This window comes from Musa acuminata, chromosome BXJ2-6 (genome assembly GCF_036884655.1).
Source record: "Musa acuminata AAA Group cultivar baxijiao chromosome BXJ2-6, Cavendish_Baxijiao_AAA, whole genome shotgun sequence".
Lineage (NCBI taxonomy): Eukaryota > Viridiplantae > Streptophyta > Magnoliopsida > Zingiberales > Musaceae > Musa > Musa acuminata.
The window spans coordinates 6,421,427-6,441,505 of NC_088343.1; the positions used below are offsets into that span (position 1 = coordinate 6,421,427).

Sequence of the window (20,079 nt, forward strand, 5' to 3'; positions counted from 1 at the left end):
ATTAAAATGTTTATCGATTATATATATATATACAATTAATTTAATATTGCATGACTATTTTATATTTAAATATTTTATTAAACTCATGATTCAATCATAAATATTGCATTGTTTTATTTTTAAATAAAAAATAAAAATCAAAAAAGGTAAACTTGAAATGATGTCTTGTGTGGTATAAATGAAAATGATATTAAAAAAGAAAAAATAGCAATGTAGAATGGAATTATAAATGATAGCTTGTCATTAAAGTTTCTCTTGAGTGCTTTTTTGTTTAATGATGATATAGTAGTGTCATGTCACAAAAAACATTCACATCAATCTCTGTCCTCTTCCTCATCTCCTTCAAGCTTTGGCCCTTTGGCCCTTCTTCCACATGCCAATGGAATCTCAACCCACCTCACACACTATCTAAATTGCTACTATACTATGTTGATCTGAAATCCATGTTCTCCTCTCTAACCTTCTTCAAGTTCACGCATTCATTATAACCAGGCACAAAAGACCATGATGAGAACCTATAACCCTAGTTATGTTAATGAAAGGTCATCCAATGATTGATGCTTCCAATTCAATTGAAGTCATTCAATTTGTATGTTACACCAATACATTTCACATGTCCCTCTTTCTTTAATTTTCAAAATAATATTATTTTTTATATCGATTTGATCTAAAATATTTAATCGAATTTGCGACGGTGTATCAGATCCACTTATCTTTACGATGAGAAATAATTTTTTTTTATGATAATACATGGATAATAAGAGTTTGAGATCAAATATCATCTTTATCATTAGTTTCTTAAAAAATAATTAAAAAAATACATATCACATTTTGTATGATGTTTTTTGAAAATTTTTAGAAGGATTAAAACTCTAAAATATATTTCTTTTCAATATAGACATCACAAATCATATAAGTGGAGATAACATATGTATATTATTTATATTTCTATTGACATTTTGATTATAGATGAAAGTGTACAAGTCTGGAATACTACATTCTAAAATGTGAAGTTTTTTCTTATAAATCTAAAAGAATAATTCTCCTGTATTTTCTTGATTTGTATAATGTTACATTATATTGTCTTGCAAGCTACAGTTACCAAAGGCTTAGCCTTGAAAGAAAGAAGAAGAAGAAAAATCCTTTCTCCTAAAAGGCAACTCCAGCATCAAACCCAAAGATTTCTTCTTCAGATGTTGTCCATCCTCACCAACCATCACCATTATATTATTAGCCCTTCAATCAAGCAAAAGCAGGTTTGCAGACTCTATGTGCTGCACTCACCTTCCCTAAGTCTCGCCATACACCACCACTCTAATCAAACATCTACAGAGCTCATCTCCCCCTTTAGCAAACAAGCCCACCAAAAGCAGCTAAAGTTCTCTTTTCAGGTCTACCAAAGAACCTTTGTAAAGAAGCTCATCACACCCAACACTTTCTCGTTTCTTAAGACATAAAGAACCTCTTCTCCATCAATGACCTCTTTATCCTGACGCACGCTTGCAAAGCTTGTCCAAGATCTCTCTCTCTCTCTCTCTCTCTCTATATCTACTCCTCCGAGTCTCCTAAGTTGTGCATTCACACAGAGAACGAGAGAGAGAGAGAGAGGGCAGAGGCAAGGAAGAATGATCAGGTTGAGATCAAAGAAGCTCTTCAAGAGGAGTTCTTCCAAGGCCAGTGGCGGCAATGGTGGGTGCAGCAGGAACGGTGACATCCAGTGGGAGCTGCGGCCAGGAGGCATGCTGGTTCAGAAGAGAGAATGTGGCGAGGGAGCTGATGAGGTGATCACAGTGAGAATCTCTACCGGGTCAAGTTGGCATGAGATATCTATTGGAGCCACTGCCACATTTGGTGAGCCGATTAGGTTTCATCTGTTCATGTTTACTTGTGTTTGGATCTGAATTCTTCTGTGGTGCTGCAGGGGAGTTGAAGATAGTTGTGGGCATGGTGACAGGGCTGGAGCCAAGGGAGCAGAGGCTACTGTTCAAGGGCAAGGAGAGAGAGGATGGTGATCATCTCCACATGGTGGGTGTGAGGGACAAGGACAAGGTGCTGGTTTTGGAGGATCCTGCAATCAAGGAAAGGAAGCTGATGATGGCCATGGCAGAGAGGCAAGTCATGAGCAGCCCATGCCACACCATTATTGAGGTGTAGGCCTTTGGTTCCTCTCACTCTATCCCTCTTCTAGTACTAACAGTATGAGATGCAAGGAGCTGAGGAGAGACTCATCCTTTGCTAAGTGTTAGTGTGATGCTGAGTTTATGTGAAGTTGATGTGGAAGAAGAGTTGCATTCCTAAGTATTTTTATGTAATGGAATGGAAACTTGGGACAACTTCTTGGCTTCTTCTTGTTTGAGCTTCCTCATTCCTGTGTTGGGAAACTGACAGTGATTGCAGGAAAGCTTTATCAGTGGACTAGTCTACTCATGTCTTGGTCAACTAAAATGAGATCAAGTCCATAAAGGTTTGCTCTAATGGAGAAAGGAGAAGACAGGGCCCAAGATTCAATTGATATACATATGTGGTGATGATTCCTTTCAAGTTTTGAGAATGGCTTAATGAGGTAGCACTAAGAACAAGTTGTTCTGCACAATCAAACAAAAACATCTTTCTTCTTTCCATTGACATCCCATTGATGGCATCAACATTTGTGAGTGGAAGAAGTATACATTTTGTGGAATATAAGGTCCAAGAAATGTGGGTGAGGCTCCTTTCATCAAAGGCTCCACATAAAGAGATCATCAAACATATGCAGAGAGAACTTTGCATAAAAAACAAATCTTCTAATAATTGTGCATAAAAATGTTGAATGACCATTGAAAAGAGAGACTTTTGCACATTAGATTTACTAGCATCAAGATGAACAATGATAATAGTACACATAGTAACTTGGTCAAGCCCTGAGTTGGTGATACATAATGATCCACAGCAGAAAAATGGAACATAGTTAGAAGTTTTTTTTCATCCCCCCCCCAAAAAAAAAACCTAAACTTCACTTGCATCATCATAAATCAAAAAATTAAGTTTCAAAGGTCATTCTTTGATCCAAAAATTACATGATTTGATTGTACAAACATACATGACCAACCGATTTGGTTAGATAGATTCAGCAGATAATACAATACATACAGTTGAAAGAAACAGTGGGAGAAGACACTATGGAATGCAAATACAACAGTTACAGAATTCCATGGAAAGATAATAATAGAGAAACATAATACGATTGCACATCACAGGATGAATCAAGAGATACCTGTCAAAAAGAGAAAAGTATTGGGGTTGTGATACTAAACTTAATCTTACTATTACCCAAGTTATGATATGTTCTTAAAAACATATTAATATGATCATACTTTTGATATGGGAATATTCATTCATCTTACCATTACATACCACAAACATGTCAAATAATAAAGAGTCAACCAATAGATATATCTATCACATCAATAAAATTACAATAAAAATATTATCTAATATTTTTCATTACAGATAATATTTTCTTAATATCTAATGATTAAAGAACGACATATTATAAAAGAGAGTGAGCATAGAATAGACACACACTCTCTCTTTCTCCTCCTTTTGGATATTCGGAGTTTAACTCAAGTCTAATATCATGTTAGGAGCAAATCGCATCTCAAGCAACACCAAATCACTTAATGTGGGCCAAGTTTGAATCAAATTGAGCTCCAAAGCGACCAATGACATAAAAGTGATGACATCTTTAGGTTAATTTTGACATGTAAGAATAATATTTGTTTATATCTCAAATATTGATTTGATGATGATGATATATCTAACTTAGTTATCAATGATTAGGATTCAAACTCTTATCCGATAAATTTAAAATATGTTGATTAATTTAACTGATAAAAATTATAGTAAGATCATAGGATCAAATTCACTTACTTTGAAAAAAAAAAAAGTAAATATTTTATTTATGTAGAGAGTGTGTTGATGTAACTTATGTTTGCTGATCTATTAATTATTATAATTCATTGTGGAGGGATCTTTTTATTTTAATTTGGAGGCATCAACAAGAATACTATTATAATACATCGTATATTCAGTGATGATTTCCCATTGATTGTGTGATCAGATCAAGGAATTGTTTTAGGATGGAATTCTCCTCCATCTCAATGTTTAATGCTCAAAATTTATGTTAAAGACGATAGAACAACGAGATAATACGATTTCAACACTATTACTGTTGTTGTTGTTGTGTTCGTGTTGGGATTCTACTATCTTCACCACTACTGAGAGAGAGAGAGAAAGAGAGAGAGAGAGAGAGAGAGAGAGAATAAACAGCATTATAAGCCTTAACACAACCTTCTTCGTATGAGGAAGGAGAGAAAGGAAAGATGAAGCCTGTTTCATGCATCCTTCTCCTTCCCAAATGGAGAGAACTGCTGAGAGTTCTTTGTCATGCAACTGAAGAACCCAACTCATTGATGTTAACCAAAGGGAAGAACAATTTATCAAACAGGTGTGGGAGTCATGTCTGCAGCCGAGGCAGACACCTGATTCTGAGCCTCCCCCATCATCTTCCTAGCCTTCGCCACCCACCTCCACACCCCCACCACGTTGTCGTACAGATGCAGCGCCGCGTGCAACCCCACCCCCGCAATGATCCCGTTCGCAATCGAGTACGTGAGCGGCATCAGGATCATGGTCAGGAACGCCGGCACCGCCTCCTTCATCTCCGCCCACTCGATCTCCTTCACCATCTTCATCATCATCGCCCCCACCAGCACCAGCGACGGCCCGACTGCCCACGGCGGCACGTTCGTCAGCAGCGGCGTGAAGAAGGCCGACACCAGGAACAGAGCCGCTACCGTGATCGCCGTGAGCCCGGTGCGGCCACCCTCCCTGAGCCCCGCGGTCGACTCGATGTAGGTCGTCACCGTCGTGGTGCCCAGCGCAGAGCCCACGATGGTGGCGCTCGCGTCGACGATGAACGCGCGGTACTCCCCCTCGAAACCGCCCTCCTCGTCGGTGAACCCCCCGTACTCTGCCATCGAGTACATCGATCCGGTCGTGTCGAGGACGTCGACGTAGAGGAGCGTGACCACTGCCAGCCACACTTGGCTCGTGTTGAAGCCGCTGAAGCTTATCTTTCCGGCTGTGTTCTTGATCATGTGGAAGTCTACCACCTTCTTGAAGTACTCGTAGTTGGAATTCCCCGTCGCGGTGTCTGGGAAGACAGTGACGCTGGTACCTCTGAACCAGGACACCAAGGTCACGATCACGATGCCATATATCATGCTGCCCTTCACCTTCCTCGAGAGGCAGACGGCGGTGACGAGGAAGCCCACGGCGGCGAGCCAGAACGTGGGGCTCCGCATGACGCCGCCGAGGCATTCGCCTGTGGCCGCATCAGTCCTCGCGCAGGCCGCAAGCGTCACCAACGTCGACTTGCTCGGCCCGACGAGCCCTATCCCCTCACGGGCTTGGAGGCCGGTGAAGGCCAGGAAGAGGCCGATGCCGGCGGCCGAGGCGAGGCGGATGGAGCGAGGAATCATCCGGGCCAGCTTCGCGCGCAGGCCAAGCACCGACAGGGCGAGGAACAGGCACCCTTCGAGCATGACGGCGGCCATTGCGGTCTCGTACGGCACCGGCCCGGTGCCGTGGAACCCCACCATGTTGTAGGCGAAGTAGGCGTTGGCCCCCATGCCGGGGGCCAATGCCAGCGGCAGATTGGCGAAGGAACCCATCGCAAAGCTGCCGACCACAGCGGCGATGACGGTAGCCATGACGAAGTCGCTCTTGGTCGTCGCCAAGCACTTTTGGTACTCCGCGTCAGCGTCCAAGTCACACCCAAGTCCGGGGACGGTATGGTGCGCGTGCATGGCGGAAGAGTTCGCGGCGACATGCATCTGCCTGCAGTCGCGGTGCGTGCACGGCCCGCCGGAGTCGGCCAGGATCGCGGCGTTGACGGAGATGATGTAGGCCATGGTGAGGAAGGTAGCGACGCCGGCACGGAGCTCCTTGGTGAAGGAACTCTTGCGGGCTTCCACCTTGAAGTACTTCCCAACGCGGCTGTGGGCGACGGCGCGATTCACGGCACTCTCGGCTCGCCGCCATGTCCCCGAAAGGCTCCTATACGACCCTTTTCCCATCTCCCCTAAACCTTTGCATGGCCCTCCTTCCATCTCTGTTTACTACTTACCACTCTGCTGAACTACTGGTCTCACACACAGTGGGAGTTGGAGCTAAAGACGTTGGCAATGGTGTTGATGGGGTTGCTCCTTATATAGCCCTCAATGAATGACACTGTTGGCTAATTGAGTTGGCATGGAGAGAGAGAGAGAGAGAGAGAGAGAGAGAGAGAGAGTCCATCTCTAGCTAACAGGAGAGTGCAAGCTATGGAGACAGATATCCACTGAATCAAAGGCTAAAAGTGGTTTGAACTCGTTGGAGTTGATGCTCCTCTGTGCTCACACAACTCACAGATTCGATCTTTATCCAATACAACAATTTTCCCTGTTGTCGCAGAGTAATCAATTCATCCGAGTAGTAAACAGATGCTGGATTCCTGCATGCGTAAGGAGGGAAGAGAATAAACATATGCTTTCTGAGACTGAAAGATGTGTTCTTTTGACAAAAAGAGAAGCTGAAGTAGGAGCCTAAAAGGAAGAGTGCATAGAGATGCATCCAAGGCCTCACTTTGAAATAGTGATACAATTATGGCACAAGTACTGCTGTAGTAGCAAGGATTCTGTCATCATATGGCCCTTGTCATTCTATATAGGACCCAGTTCATCCACCTCTGTTCAAATAAAAGTGGATGGTAACTAGTGGCCTGCTCTACAAGGAGAATGAAAACTTTCTCTCCTTTTGAGAGGCATCGCTCTTTCTTTTTGGCAGAGGCTATGATTCCACCCATCTGTTCATCTGCATGATGAGATGTTGAGGCCAATGCTGTTCAACCTGCATGTGGGTGCCATGTTGTTGTGTTAATCTAAACATTTTTGTGCACTTCTACCAATGCAGAAGATTTTTTGGGGTTGTGAGACTTGACATTGTCACTCCTTCACCAGAACTTACTCAGCAGAATCAGTTCATCTTATTTGTTTTGAGTTATGAGCTGCATATAGAGCTGAGAACACCAGGATCCTGTTCCCAGTATTCTCTTCTGTCTTGACCGTGACTGTAATTGAAGTCTGTTGGATTCATGGAGCAATTCTATGCTTGAGAGAGACAAGTTCTGTTCATTCTTATTCTTGAACTTGAGATGGAATTGATGTCATCTTGTATGGGAATCACACGACTGCTCCCACAATTCAATCTGAGATATAATAAGTTTGGTAACAACAATGAAATGTTAACAGTGGGGATCACTCCAATCATGAACAAAGAATATGTTCCTAATGAAATATTGTTTACATGACTCCAATCTTGATTACTCACATAAAGATTGCTCTTCATATGATATCTGAATATTCTCCTAGATTTGTTGGAAATGATTCTGATCACAAGCAAAAGGCTTAAAAGAGTGTCCTTTCCCCCTTTTTTAATATGATTAGTATCTGTGAAAACAGCTTTGTGTCCCTTTTGAATAAACCTCATTTGAGCTATACGTTTCAAGTCATATACTGCCAATGAAAACAGATAGGTCTCTGTGCTTTGAATGGAAAATAAACAATGAGTAGCTATGTGGTAAAGTGAAACTATAAAGTGCAATCAAGAACTTACACAGTAATGTTCAGACAATAGAAATCTCCCAAAAACTTCTCTGTGTGTCATGCAGAAGTGACTCCAAATTAAAAGATTTTGAGTTTTTGATTCTAGTTTTAGCTTCAAACTATGTCCACAATGATAGAATTGCTGGACTATCCTTCATTGCATCACTTGATCATTACAGAAGCCATTGAGTTTTAGTATCAGGCATGTCATAGCATATTACATAGTGTGATTCTTTTATCTTCCATGAACAAACCCAAACTAAGACATAAAGATGCTGTCTCACTAAATGCAATGGGTAATCTGTATGACTGGCCTCAAATTGGTCATAAAAGAGAATTCTGTGTCATATCTGCTGAACACAAAATCCCATTGCAGGTTTTGCGAGTATATGATAAATGGAGCCACATTGCGAGACTTCATGATAAGCTTCCATAATCATTCTACTAAATAGGCTGCATGTTTCATAACGATGAACAAAGTTAGAAGTCAAACTTTTAATATACTCAGATGTCAGATAGCACAGATATGCTCTCTTTTGATTGGAATTGTTTAGTAGCACATTTTACGGTAAGGTTTATCATTTGTAGGACCATTGATATTAAAAAGTTTTATAGTTCAAAAGAGAGTTCTGATATGAGCTGGCTTCTGACTTAGTGATCCTTGCAAGCTCAGGAATGAGGTTTTTCCAATGAAATCTGCAAACAATAAATGTGTTAACAAGAAACGCTAGTCGAGAAATAAAAAGTTCATTGTCCACAGATGCAAGGAAACATGTATAAATCTAATTGGTTTTCCCTTAAGAAATGGAAAATTCATATATCTTAAATGCCAAAACTTGTCGACAACCAATTTATTAGTCATACATCAGCCTAATATTTACCAGACAGAATAAGGATCCATTGATCTTGCATATTGTGGCTTTACTCTTGCCTAGATGGTTCAAAATAATGCCTAGTGAATTAATTGGTCTAGTAATCAAGACTATCCATATAACTTTGTGTGTATCCATTACCTTATGCTTGAGTGAATTATATTTCCCAACTTCTTAGATTAACCACCCTTCGTTGCTTACGACCCACATAACATAGGTCTAACAGGTTCTTAATATCTTTGCCTGTTTTGACATGTAACATCTGGAGCTTAAAGTGTTAATGAATTCATAAGAGTATTTGCCATTATTCATTATTCGAATTGAATGTGACATGAAGTTGTAAAAGATACTGATCATTCTCTTCTAATTTGACCCTAGTCTAGCAAAAAAAAAATTATCATGAACATTTTTCCTACAAAACAATTCTGTATAATGTTGTGTGATAATATCGACGACGGATATCGGTAATAAGTTTTTCTTACATCCAGGTGCATGTATACCAGATACGAAAACCAAATAACCTTCACGTTCCTGAATTGTAAGAAGGCATTTTATGTTACAGTAATAAAATTGAAAAATCATAAGAGAACCGTACCTTCACCCCAGACTTTGTGGGATTAATATTATGATAGAATTCTGGCAATGGTCTGGCTTTGAAACAATGGGTGTGCTGCAATTTATTTTGTTCACTTTCAGCTATTTTCTGCATATACAACACAGATATTAGATGTGTAGGATATAGATGAATGATAGTTTCAAACAATTTGGCTTAACTCTTACATAAATAAAAAATTGAGAAAATGAAATCAGCAAGTTTTACTAATTATGAGCTATAATTATACTGTGTAGAAGTAATGATTTTTTAAAAATGAAAATGGACAGTATATAACAGTGCAAAATGCAAGTACATAGTGTATCTTATCATTAGAGAACCAAATATCTTACTTGCTCATGAGACTATTAAATATCATCTGATAATAGTTATCTGGTATTCTAATTGCTAATTATAAAAATAATTAGATTAATTATCACAAAACAAAGACTTTAAGATAAATTAGTACGAGAAGGATACCTCTGTCCTTTCCGTCTTATTTGGTTCAGCATTTCGATAGAATTCTGGCAATGACCTAGCTTTAAAATGATAGCTTTGATGCAATTTCTTCGATTCAAATGATTTCTGCATATTGCAGGTAATTGTCACATTTAAATTGCATGAAGTTAAACAAGCCAAGTTGACTGTGAAATGTAATTATCATGTGAAGAGCAGACGTAAAACTTCTAGAAAGATATTAAAGTTGTTTTGTTCACACGGGAGTGTGAAATAAAATTGAGAAGAGTCGAAGGATTTATAATATAAAAGGAACTTTGACACCTCTTGGAGATATAGTCTCATTGCCTCTTTCAAAGAAGACTCACCATCCAAACGAAAAATGAGAACAAATATTTAACGGAGGAGAACTTAGGATGCACGAGGAAAACTTCATTACGATAAGAAAAAAAATGCTATGTAATCATTTATGTATGTGGTTAAGCAATTCAGACCTACTAAGCACACACTTGTACCTCCTTTTTTAGTTCTATGCTTCCACCAGTTCTAGTTGTATGAGAAAATGATGCAGTCTCTCTGCAAGTTCTACTGCCTGTATTGTTTGAATTCCTGCAGCACAAATAGATGTTTCAAAGAGTTAGTAGCACCATCTATAGTCTATGAGTAAATTGAGCACAATAATCTATGTGTATATCTAATCTAAAGTTGATTAAAGTGTGTGCCTGTGTTCATGTTTAGTGTTCCTAAACAACAAATTGTTTCTTATCCGATATTTCAGGATCATGCCCCATTAGAGATTATCACGGGCAATAATATACCTTACAACACTTAAATGCAGTTCCTGACATCTTAAGACCTGCAAGATCAGAATATTTAATAGCAGAATCATCAACCTTGTCGTACCTCTTCTTTTCTGATTGTATGATAACCGAGTTTACACTTGGCACTCCATCCAAAGATACCTGAATTGCTCAATCAAATGTGGTTTACCATAGAGAACATCCTATGGGACATAAGATTCATTTACAATGGAAGTGAAAGAAGCACCTTATATGGTGTCCTATGATGACATGAGAGATCTGGAGATGGCTTTGCTGAATTCACAGTAGCTTTTGTTTCCTTGGCCTTCTCATGAACAGGTGACATTTTAGCTTTTGGATTGGCCCCTCCACTCTGAAATTGAGTAAGATTGACCGACATGTGCAACGATTTTGGAAATGTTGGAACTGATTTCTTGTTCTCCTTTGAGATAGAACCGTATTTCCTGTTACTGCCTGGAGTGGAAATGTTCTCCTTGGGACATCTCAAGGATGAAACAGGCCTTGACAGGGAAAATGGAATCCTGGATGAAGGGGAAGGAGGCAATCCTGATGATCTATGGCTAACTGATGATCTTGAAACAGTCACACTATAATTCTTCTCAGCTGAATCTATATTATCCATATTAATGACAAGACTTTCCTGGAAGAACCAAATTATCATGTCATCAGTGGCATTGACATGGATATGAAACCGGAACCGAAGAACTAGCCAAGCACATTACCTTCAGTGGCTTCTTCTCCGATGTACAGATCTCACTAAGCTCAAACCCAGAAGACTTGTTCTTGTTTTCAATATTTTCAACTGCTACATCTGTTGGTTCAAGTTGCAGAGAAGAACCAATGCGAATCTCATCTCCTTCTATTGCATTCCCCTTCTCCGCTTCTGCTACTTGTGGTTCATTGCTCTTGTCACACAGATTAAAACTGATACCTTTTCTCGAATTGTCAACCGTATGATTACTCTTCTCCTCAGATTCTACTTGTTCACCCTCTTCAACTGCTACATCTGTTGCTTCAAGTTGCAGAGAAGAACCGATGTGACTCTTATCTTCTTCTGTGGCATTCTCCTTCTCCACTTGTGCTACTTCACACAGATCAAAACTGATACCTGCTCTCGAAAAACAAGCACCTTGGTCAACCATACGATTACTCTTCTTCTCAGATTCTACGAATCCAGCGACATCTGTTTGCCTCCCAGGTAAGCTTTTATTGGAAGCATTTGCTGCTTCCTTCGTAGCTGCGACCCTCCTGTAGTGAGCTTCGAAGTAAGCTTTCTTCCGAGCAACACTACCCGGCACCGAGTACTTCTCGACCTCTTCCAAGTATCTGTTATGGTGGAAGGAAGACCATTTGCCCCAGTCTAGCGATTCCGACAAGAATCTCCCGAAAGATATCGATCCCCCTAATGCTGCAACATGGTTCTCCTGCCGACACCGACATATCCTTACACCCTCAAGAAATGCTCATTCAAATCAAGAATAAACCAAGAAAGCAAGTCGGATGGAAAGAGCTATTTACCTGAGCTTCATGAGATCCCATTTCAAGCACCGAAGAAACGAAAGGGTTCCAAAAAATTGGGCTCAAAATGCTGAGAAATCCCAAGAAAAGGTGAGGCTTTTGAAATGGAAGAAGCGGTAAAACTTTTGGGCTCTGACTGACTGGAAAAGGAGGAAGCTTTTGGCACAACGGATCCTAACAAAGAAAGAGGAGAAATGTGTTGGTCAAAGCGTTTTGAATCGATCCGCCCACTAAATTGTTGCCTGTATCTGTGCTTTCCTTGTACGTTGCGCAGTCCTTTTGGCTCAACCACATGAGATCCGACCGTATCTAGTAGAAATTTAGGCATATTTAGACAATGTTCCTGATATAGAATCTTTTGTTTCTATTTATATGGAAATGGTATATATATATATGTCATTTCATATATTACTTACTTTGGGGGCTAAGGTACATTTTGGAGCAAAACAGATCAATTCTTCAACAATACAATAATGAGATTGCAGACTGATCAAAAGATTTCAAATATCATGTAAAAATAAAATCTCAAGAAATCAGAAAAAGAAACTGAATAGAAAAAAAAAAACACCAAAGATTTATTTATACCGATCAATTCAGTGATAATGATGTTCAGACCAACATACCAAAAAATCATAACAATCGAATCGAATCGAAGCATTTTTTTCTTTCAAATAATCCCTTTTTTTTAATCTAATCCCATATTAAGTTATGATTAGAGTTTTAATTAATGCTACATCTTTAAGATGTAACAAATCTACTCTTTCTTTTGATTCTTCTGATATGAAGTCAAGGGTGCCAATTACATTATTATAAAGATCATAACCCTCAGGAAGATGACATCCAGATATTGATCTGAGCCATGTGCAAGAAATGTTTATTGTCCCCTCATCCAATGATGAGCAATTGATTTATGACTAAACAACTGCACTCTAGTACAAAAATCAAGCACACTTCCAAGAACATGAGATGATGGTTGATCCCAATTATATTCCTCTGTCCCTTGGATTCCATCAGCCATCATGCATCCTCCTTGATCTCAGGGGTGAGACCTTCTCACTCTGTGATTTATAATGGCAGCTTATGTAGATCCAAACCTTGTAGGCATGTTTGGCAAACTTCCAAGAACACAAAGTCAATGCTGACTTTGCAGGCATATCTGCTGTATGCAAGCAAACAGTTTAGTAGTTTAGGCTTATTCTTGTTTGAAGAATATTAAGATTACAAAGAATTAATGCTGAACTACATTCTGAAATCTGAATTCCTAATCTGATGAAAAGAATATGGAATTATCTCCAAGAAAAGAGCTTCTTTTGCTTAAGACGATGAATCATAGCAAGTTCCCATAGAAGAAGAGATCGTCAAGAGAAATGGTTGCTTCCGATGAAGGAAAAGAGTTATCCTTGCTAGAAGAAGGGCAGAGCGAGTCTTGAACTGAGAAGGAGGAGCTGCAGCTGCCTGAAGAGTTGACCTGCAGCCTATTCTCCTCTGCATTCATGCTCTGGAATGTCATCCAAATCCTATGCTCGAAGCCAGATTTGTCTTCCGAGCTGACTCCGATTTCCTTCTGTTTCATATCGATCATCATCTCCGGACTGGCATTTGGCGGATTGATGAGCTCGTGAGTCACAGGATTCAGGCCGAGGAGGTTGAGTCTCTTCTTGATTCGGGTGTTCCAGTGGTTCTTGATCTCGTTATCGGTTCGGCCAGGGAAATATGATGCGATCTTGGACCATCTGAGGCGAAAGGCTAAATTACTCGGCGGCATGCAAGGCGAGAATAAGAGCGTGAGATCGACGTAGAATCTTTCTCGTGCGAGGTTACCTGTTCCCGAGACGCGAATGGAGTTGGATGATTTGGCTCTCTTCTTCCTGGGAAATGGCCTCTCGCTTGAGGTCAGGACGAAGGTAGTTAGTCCATCTTAGCCTGCAGCTCTTCCCGCATCTCATCAGACCTATAGCAAAGCAGCAAAAGAAACAAACGTACCACGAACATGGTCAGCAAACAGACCCTAATGATTCGGTGAGCTGAACGAAGGCAGAAAGGAGTTTGATTCGACACAACTCGTCGTCCAAACTGTAAGAAATCATCGGACAAGGTCCGGTCGGTACCGGCAAGCTTGGGCACGAGGCGCCAACAATGAATGCCATTGTTGATGATGAAGTTTATGAGCTTCTGGTCTTCCTCTGCTGTCCATGCCCCCCTTCTCATCCCGGCCTTGTCACAGCAGGGTTGCCTCCCCATCTCCAGAGAGAGAGAGAGAGAGAGAGAGAGAGAGAGAGAGAGAGAGAGAGAGAGGAACAAAGTAGAAGTTGTGGGTGCAAAGTTCATGCATGAATCCCCTACAAGGTCTTATAGATCGGGTCTCTAGATGCTGCCAGTTCATGGGTTGCTTAAACAAATGATCGAAGCGAGAGAGAGGGAGAGAGAGAGAGAGAGAGAGAGAGAGAGAGAGAGAAAGAGAGAGAGAGTCAGCCACCTCCGGAAGTCTCGCGAGAAGATGCTTTGAGATGGATTACGACATGGCGGTGGTTGAGGAGCAGGAGAGAAAGCACTCATGTCTGCTGTATCTTCTGTTGTCTCGAGGAGGAGGAGGAGGAAGTGAAGAGATTCCTTCCATGATACCCGAAGATTCTGCCTCGAGCTTTTGTCTTCGGGTGCGCATCACACAAGAAGAGGGAGAGGGAGAGGAGACGACGCATGTGGAAATGCTGCTGCCCAGACTCTGCTATCCATTTCAAGATTCCATTGTTCTCTGCTTCTCTGTTCATTCTTCCTGCAATAGAATCTTTTGCGTTCCACTCTGTTCAAGGCTGCCCTCAAATTGATCTCTGACAACCATCTCATGGTATGAATTATGGAGAATCCAAGTCCTTTTCAGATAATACGACAATGGAGTTCTTTTACAACATATCTGTTCTTGTAAGGCTTTGAAATACCATTTGCAAATAGCAGAACTTGCAACTCCAAATAACTTAGTGGAGATTGAAAGAAAAGGTGAACAATTTCACTCGATGATCTAGAAGAGATGTACACAAAAGTTTGAGCTGTCGAGTACGAACAACGAAGGTAAAGATTTGATAACATCAGAAAAGATATCAGCCCACAGAGATCTTTGGCCATCTTGATGTCAGAAGTCCATATTCCTTCAACTCTTCACTCTGCAACAAGGAGGATAAATGGCTTGTGTCAAACATTTGTGTAACTGTTGTTTATAAGAAACCAAAAAGAGTTGTTTATGATTTCTCCATTCACAATATCATAAAAGTGAACATCTAAACATACTAACAACAACTGAAACAAGCATGTGGCCTAACTAAATGACCAAATTTAAACTTTTACTAGACAGCTCAGAGAAAAAGATCATTTTTTATTTGTAATACTCACTCGGATTGTGATTCTGGTTCCTCATCAGTTAATGAACCCAAGGATGTAAGCTTTCCGAATGACTCTTTAGCATCACTGGTAGCATTGCCGAAGAAGTCTTTCACCTTGTCAAGAACGGTTTTAAGCTCTTCCTGTGTTGGAAGCTGTAAAGAAAACACAATTATTTATCAAGCTCCGACAAGTCATGAATTTAGTGACAATTATCATAATGAAAAGTCAGAATTTAGTCTGACAAAAACAAATGTAATTTTTTTTTGTTTCTTGAGAAAATTTATCTCGAGCACTTCCATGGTAATTCAAATGCATGACAAGCCTACCGAATATAAGATACAGAGAGGTACGTTAGGAACATATGGATCTTACACCAGTTCATGATATTGGTTCTTATAGCCCAATCTACTGGTGCACTACATGTGAACTGCTAAGCCCCTTTCATGGCCATCTACAACATATGAGAAGGACTATGTTGCCATCTTGAAAAGATCAAGGTTGTGCCCTCAATATAAGTTATAGCTGTGGTATGGTGGTAAGCACTTCGATCCTACAAGTAGTACCGGTGGGGTTTAAGGTTAGAGTCCACTTGGTGTTGCTAGGAGAATGGAAAGATTGTAGCTTTATGGAAGATCAGTATCAACTTATAGTCTAGTTTACCCATACACGCATAGCACCAGTGCTTGATAGTGCAACATGATGGTGTACCACATGCGCATTTCAAAGCCCCTTAATGTAGTGTTACTGGTAATCACAATAGATCCTTTCAATGTTCTTGCTGAGATATTAAACATATAAAAAGAAGAGGTATCTTGCAGTGTCATGAATAAGATCACAAATACAGTCTTCGTGAAAAAAAAGGGCAGAAGTTAACATATAAAATATTTTCTCATCATTGTGCAGATATGAAATTCTCATACTCCAATATAGATAACTCAACACAAGATATTCTAAAAATCAATAAACCAGCAAAATTTACACGACTATGTAAACTCACTTGATGCTGAATTTAGAGCAGATAAATGAAATCATGCAACTGTGTGAATATTGGTCAATTCTATCCAATAAGCAGCTTTAGGCACCATCATGGCAAAATATCTGTAGCACTCTAGAAATATCGATAAAAAAAATTATGTACATCATAGAGGGATCACGTAAGTACCATCTTTTTTTTCTGATCTAAAGCATTTATTGCAAAACTATGCATGTGATGCAAAAAATAACTTCATCCTATGAGTGCTGAATAGGAGATAAGACACTAAGAAAAAAAAGGGGAAAAAAACATACTTCAATGACATTGGAAGTAGAAATTGCAGCCCTCAAATTGTTATTTTCCTGCAAAGATCAAAGCAAATTAGCAGGAATTTTACACGCTGAGGGAGAAAGACGCTCCTCTCTCTAGCAACACCAACAATATATATTTAATTTTAGGATTGTAGAGCCTTACAACAAGTTTGTAACCATATCTAAATGATGTAGCAGATCGCAAAACACGGTATTGTTTAACTGCTGTCTTTTGTATTTCCTTCTCATCCTGTTTACACATGACAAGAAATTTACTTACATTGAAAATTTAAAAGCTTCTAAAATAGACTAGAAATTATCACAATGAACTTCTTAAAAACAAAATGCAAAAATCTGATAAAGGATAGTCTTCTTTATAAAATTCTTTAAGTTAGTTGCATCATGTTATTCTGTGAGAACGTGGTATCTTACACAGTTCAAGCTGCACGCAATGGTATAAGATAACTCAAATGATGAAATGGCTAAGCAATCATAGCCCACTAGTTCTTCTGAGGTTGTGTAGATTCAACACCACTTGTAGGATCAACTCATCCCTTAATGGATCATGTAGATCAAACAAGAAATTCCCAAAATTTTTCAGGGAATTGTTTGGACCTAAATACCCCAAACTCGGTGCAGATACAGACTTGAAGGCTGGTGTGGGTTCAAGAATGAAGCAATGTCAAAACATCTAGGAAGCATACATATAATGAATACATGTGTGTAGGATAAAACGTTCAGACAAGTGAGCTTAGTTTTAACTATGCTTTTCCCATTTTATTTGTGTCCAATAACTAACATACAAGAAAAAGAAAAGGTTTTGAAATCTACATCGGATTGTGGTGCCATATTCCTTAATATACAGGATACACTACAGGATACACAAAATAATGATTCTGAATATAAGGAATCATGATTCGCATTAAGCTTCCAGACAGTGGAGATTCTAGAACTGGTGCATCCGGGCTTATTCAAGATTCATGCTATTCTAGTTCAAACTCGACTAAATCTGATTGGAACTCAGCTGGTCTAAGTCAACATTGATGAAATCTGGTCAATTCGGACTAATTTCTAGCCAATTCATGGCTGTATTATTCTCAGCAGGTTCTGACCACTGCTAGCTGTTTCCAATGAATTTATGAATCCAGAAAATTCTGTATAAAACCAAGCAATTACTAAGAAATAAACGACATTCTTTTATCAAGATAAATCTAGGACAAGAATAGCACTGGTATAATCTAAAAGAGAAAGATCTGCCTAACAAACACTACCAGCAACCAATTATGTGAATTTAACTAAAACCCATGAAAGACACCAGCGAACAAGGAAACAGTTCCGATTATATTCCATCAAGCTCACAGGAGATACCCTTTTTATCAAGATAAATACTTAAAGCACTAGATGTAACTGTAATCATAAGAGGAGTGAAGTTACAACTTAAAATCATATGAAGTTGCATGATTATCATCTTTGAGATAAGGTGTTAGATCCAAGAATAAGGTTGTTGATACACAACTATTCCTATAATTTAAACCAAATAATGGTACTATAGAGATATGAAGTGAAATGATTTCCTAACCAACTAGCTTGCATCATATGGGTTAATGCTAGCAAGCAAGAATATGAATGTGCTGGATAGGCTAGGAAAATTGAAGCAAATAAAATACAACGATTTCGAGAACAATTCAGTCACATCTAAACAAAAACAGAGGAGAGAATTATGATATAACAAGTGCTATTTCATGCATGCATAAGTTAGAACGATGATTTTCACTCATTCTCTGCTATGCCTATGTTTCCCACAAATCCTAAAAACTATTTCTTGCAGCTTTGGAAGGTGTAAAGGAGGGTTCATTAAAACCTGATTTGTTAACTTTTGGTGAATACTTGTGTTGAAGTTCAATGGTGACAAAGGAACAGGGAGTCAAGGATTGATACAGAATTGATAGAGTTTCAGGGGAGGATTCAATATAAGTTTCACTAAGACTATGTCATAAGAGGAAAAGTTGTGTTCAACTTTTGTGTTCAACTTAGAGCAGACACAAAAGGTATGGCATAAGAGCTGAGCGTCTTAACTGACCCATATAAGCTGGAAAGAAAAGGACAGCTAAACAATCCAAGCATCATTGTGGACAACATAGTGAATAGTTTATCTTCATTCTTTTATTCATAGAGTAGGTGGTTGAGAAAATGAAGGACACGAGAGATACCAAGAGAAAGCATTACTCTATATATAACAGCTGCAATATTTCGAGCAATGGTGTCTTTGTAGATATATTTTCCAAGAAAGTTATCTTTTGCTGCCACCATAATCTTCGCAGTTGTGCCGCCACTTATTATACTAAGCGGGTACCAAAGATACACCTGCAAAATTACCACATCATATGCCTTCAGTTTGTGATTGACAAATTGAATGTCATTAGATACATAAGATCCAACAAAACAACAAGCTTTGTGAGGTTTACCCATCTCCTTTGAACACTTTTTGTGTCAGGTGACTCTAAAGCGCTTCCAACGCATATTTATTTATGACAATGATGATGCAAACTATTATCTTTCTTATGATACGTTGCTCATCCTTAGGTGTCCAAGTGTGGGTTGAACAATATCATCAAGTAGGGTTCTGCTGTGTACCAAAAATAGTTGGTCCTTTCGGCAGTTTCACTCACTCTAGTGAAGCTAATGAATCAAAAATTGGGCTTGCCAATTGCCCTCTCCTTCATGGGCGTAGGCCTATCAACATGCTTATCTGGATTCAACTTTTCTTGAATACCTTTCTAAAGAACTAAAATTCGCTAAATTTAGTGACAAAAAATGAGCTTCCCTCTAGACTTGTAAAACCCAATGTTTATCAATCCGAAAAAAGCAATAACAAAATCAGCAAAATTGAAGGCTTTGATTGAAAATTATCATTAAATTTCCTCAATCTTGAGGACAGAAAAGAAAGAGAGAGAGAAAGAGGGGGGGGGGGGGTTGCGGGGTAATGCTGATGACACGATACGTTGGAGGTGCGGATGAAGACAACGAAGCGAGGGTTGCCGTCGTCCTCGATCTTGGGGAGACGGGGAGGGGGAGGGCGCTGGGACTGCCGACCCGCCATCATCCCCCTCTTCCCCTTGGCTTCCACAACCAGCAGATTCCGCCGCCGCTGCTGACGCTTGTTGCCGGTCTTGACGCTGGCAAGGGGCGAGCCGCGCAAGAAGAAGCGGGCGTCTTCTTGAAGCAGCGCTCCTTTCGGGTTGCAGGTAGGAAGCCGAACGAGCGAGCCCATCGACATGGTCACCTCGATCCTCTTCTCCTCCTCTCGACCCCCGTCTCCCTCTCCCCCCTCGGTTTCTTATCCAAACGTTCGCTCTCCTACTCTGGTTCGAGTGGGGCCCGCCACAACAAACGTGGGGTTCACCCAACAGAGAAGCCAAGTGTCTTTAAACACCACTCGTTCACTTGCCACGTACATTTCTTTAGTGTTTTTTATG

The 20,079-nt window shown here is 39.8% G+C and overlaps 6 protein-coding genes across 7 annotated transcripts; 1 reads left to right on the plus strand and 5 right to left on the minus strand.

Moving 5' to 3' along the window:
- The first annotated feature begins 1,490 nt into the window (after positions 1-1,490).
- LOC135613436 (BAG family molecular chaperone regulator 1-like) lies at positions 1,491-2,333 on the plus strand. The gene is made up of 2 exons (XM_065110467.1): positions 1,491-1,851; positions 1,922-2,333. The coding sequence occupies exons 1-2, from the start codon at positions 1,626-1,628 to the stop codon at positions 2,152-2,154; spliced, it is 459 nt and encodes a 152-aa protein (XP_064966539.1). The 5' UTR covers positions 1,491-1,625; the 3' UTR covers positions 2,155-2,333.
- A 1,961-nt stretch (positions 2,334-4,294) lies between these two features.
- LOC135614464 (adenine/guanine permease AZG2-like) lies at positions 4,295-6,230 on the minus strand. The gene has a single exon (XM_065111864.1). The coding sequence runs from the start codon at positions 6,150-6,152 to the stop codon at positions 4,479-4,481; it is 1,674 nt and encodes a 557-aa protein (XP_064967936.1). The 5' UTR covers positions 6,153-6,230; the 3' UTR covers positions 4,295-4,478.
- Positions 6,231-7,895: 1,665 nt separating this feature from the next.
- LOC135613789 (uncharacterized) lies at positions 7,896-11,061 on the minus strand. The gene is made up of 6 exons (XM_065110827.1): positions 10,653-11,061; positions 10,509-10,567; positions 10,121-10,214; positions 9,630-9,734; positions 9,153-9,260; positions 7,896-8,381 (listed from the first exon to the last, which is right to left on the minus strand). Exons 1-6 carry the CDS (start codon positions 11,046-11,048, stop codon positions 8,355-8,357), a joined length of 789 nt encoding a protein of 262 aa, XP_064966899.1. The 5' UTR covers positions 11,049-11,061; the 3' UTR covers positions 7,896-8,354.
- A 30-nt stretch (positions 11,062-11,091) lies between these two features.
- On the minus strand, positions 11,092-12,073 carry LOC135613725 (protein WVD2-like 7). The gene is made up of 2 exons (XM_065110763.1): positions 11,945-12,073; positions 11,092-11,850 (listed from the first exon to the last, which is right to left on the minus strand). The coding sequence occupies exons 1-2, from the start codon at positions 11,963-11,965 to the stop codon at positions 11,092-11,094; spliced, it is 780 nt and encodes a 259-aa protein (XP_064966835.1). The 5' UTR covers positions 11,966-12,073.
- A 761-nt stretch (positions 12,074-12,834) lies between these two features.
- Positions 12,835-14,247, minus strand: LOC103988267 (MYB-like transcription factor ODO1). Its single transcript, XM_009406817.3, has 3 exons — positions 14,053-14,247; positions 13,766-13,895; positions 12,835-13,677 (listed from the first exon to the last, which is right to left on the minus strand). Exons 1-3 carry the CDS (start codon positions 14,183-14,185, stop codon positions 13,272-13,274), a joined length of 669 nt encoding a protein of 222 aa, XP_009405092.2. The 5' UTR covers positions 14,186-14,247; the 3' UTR covers positions 12,835-13,271.
- A 679-nt stretch (positions 14,248-14,926) lies between these two features.
- On the minus strand, positions 14,927-19,945 carry LOC135614465 (protein HHL1, chloroplastic-like). Of its 2 annotated transcripts, XM_065111865.1 has the most exons (6): positions 19,605-19,941; positions 18,830-18,967; positions 16,767-16,853; positions 16,607-16,654; positions 15,329-15,471; positions 14,927-15,102 (listed from the first exon to the last, which is right to left on the minus strand). In XM_065111865.1, the coding sequence occupies exons 1-6, from the start codon at positions 19,878-19,880 to the stop codon at positions 15,090-15,092; spliced, it is 705 nt and encodes a 234-aa protein (XP_064967937.1). In that variant the 5' UTR covers positions 19,881-19,941; the 3' UTR covers positions 14,927-15,089. The 2 variants fall into 2 exon arrangements, with proteins under 2 accessions (XP_064967937.1, XP_064967938.1); XM_065111866.1 differs by lacking the exon at positions 18,830-18,967 and having other exon boundaries at positions 19,605-19,945.
- Positions 19,946-20,079: the final 134 nt, after the last annotated feature.

Coding starts and splice junctions, on each gene's coding strand:
- LOC135613436 (XM_065110467.1), top strand. CDS start 1,626: ATGATCAGGTTGAGATCAAAGAAGCTCTTCAAGAGGAGTTCTTCCAAG. Junction 1,852..1,921: donor TGGAGCCACTGCCACATTTG/GTGAGCCGATTA, acceptor GTGGTGCTGCAG/GGGAGTTGAAGATAGTTGTG.
- LOC135614464 (XM_065111864.1), bottom strand. CDS start 6,152: ATGGAAGGAGGGCCATGCAAAGGTTTAGGGGAGATGGGAAAAGGGTCG.
- LOC135613789 (XM_065110827.1), bottom strand. CDS start 11,048: ATGGATAATATAGATTCAGCTGAGAAGAATTATAGTGTGACTGTTTCA. Junction 9,735..10,120: donor GCATAGAACTAAAAAAGGAG/GTACAAGTGTGT, acceptor TGCAATATGCAG/AAATCATTTGAATCGAAGAA. Junction 9,261..9,629: donor ATAAGACGGAAAGGACAGAG/GTATCCTTCTCG, acceptor TTGTATATGCAG/AAAATAGCTGAAAGTGAACA.
- LOC135613725 (XM_065110763.1), bottom strand. CDS start 11,965: ATGGGATCTCATGAAGCTCAG. Junction 11,851..11,944: donor TGGGATCTCATGAAGCTCAG/GTAAATAGCTCT, acceptor CGGTGTCGGCAG/GAGAACCATGTTGCAGCATT.
- LOC103988267 (XM_009406817.3), bottom strand. CDS start 14,185: ATGGGGAGGCAACCCTGCTGTGACAAGGCCGGGATGAGAAGGGGGGCA. Junction 13,896..14,052: donor CCTCGTGCCCAAGCTTGCCG/GTACCGACCGGA, acceptor GCTTTGCTATAG/GTCTGATGAGATGCGGGAAG. Junction 13,678..13,765: donor CATTCGCGTCTCGGGAACAG/GTAACCTCGCAC, acceptor CTTTCGCCTCAG/ATGGTCCAAGATCGCATCAT.
- LOC135614465 (XM_065111865.1), bottom strand. CDS start 19,880: ATGTCGATGGGCTCGCTCGTTCGGCTTCCTACCTGCAACCCGAAAGGA. Junction 18,968..19,604: donor TCTTCATCCGCACCTCCAAC/GTATCGTGTCAT, acceptor GTAATTTTGCAG/GTGTATCTTTGGTACCCGCT. Junction 16,854..18,829: donor TTGCAGCTGTTATATATAGA/GTAATGCTTTCT, acceptor ATGTGTAAACAG/GATGAGAAGGAAATACAAAA.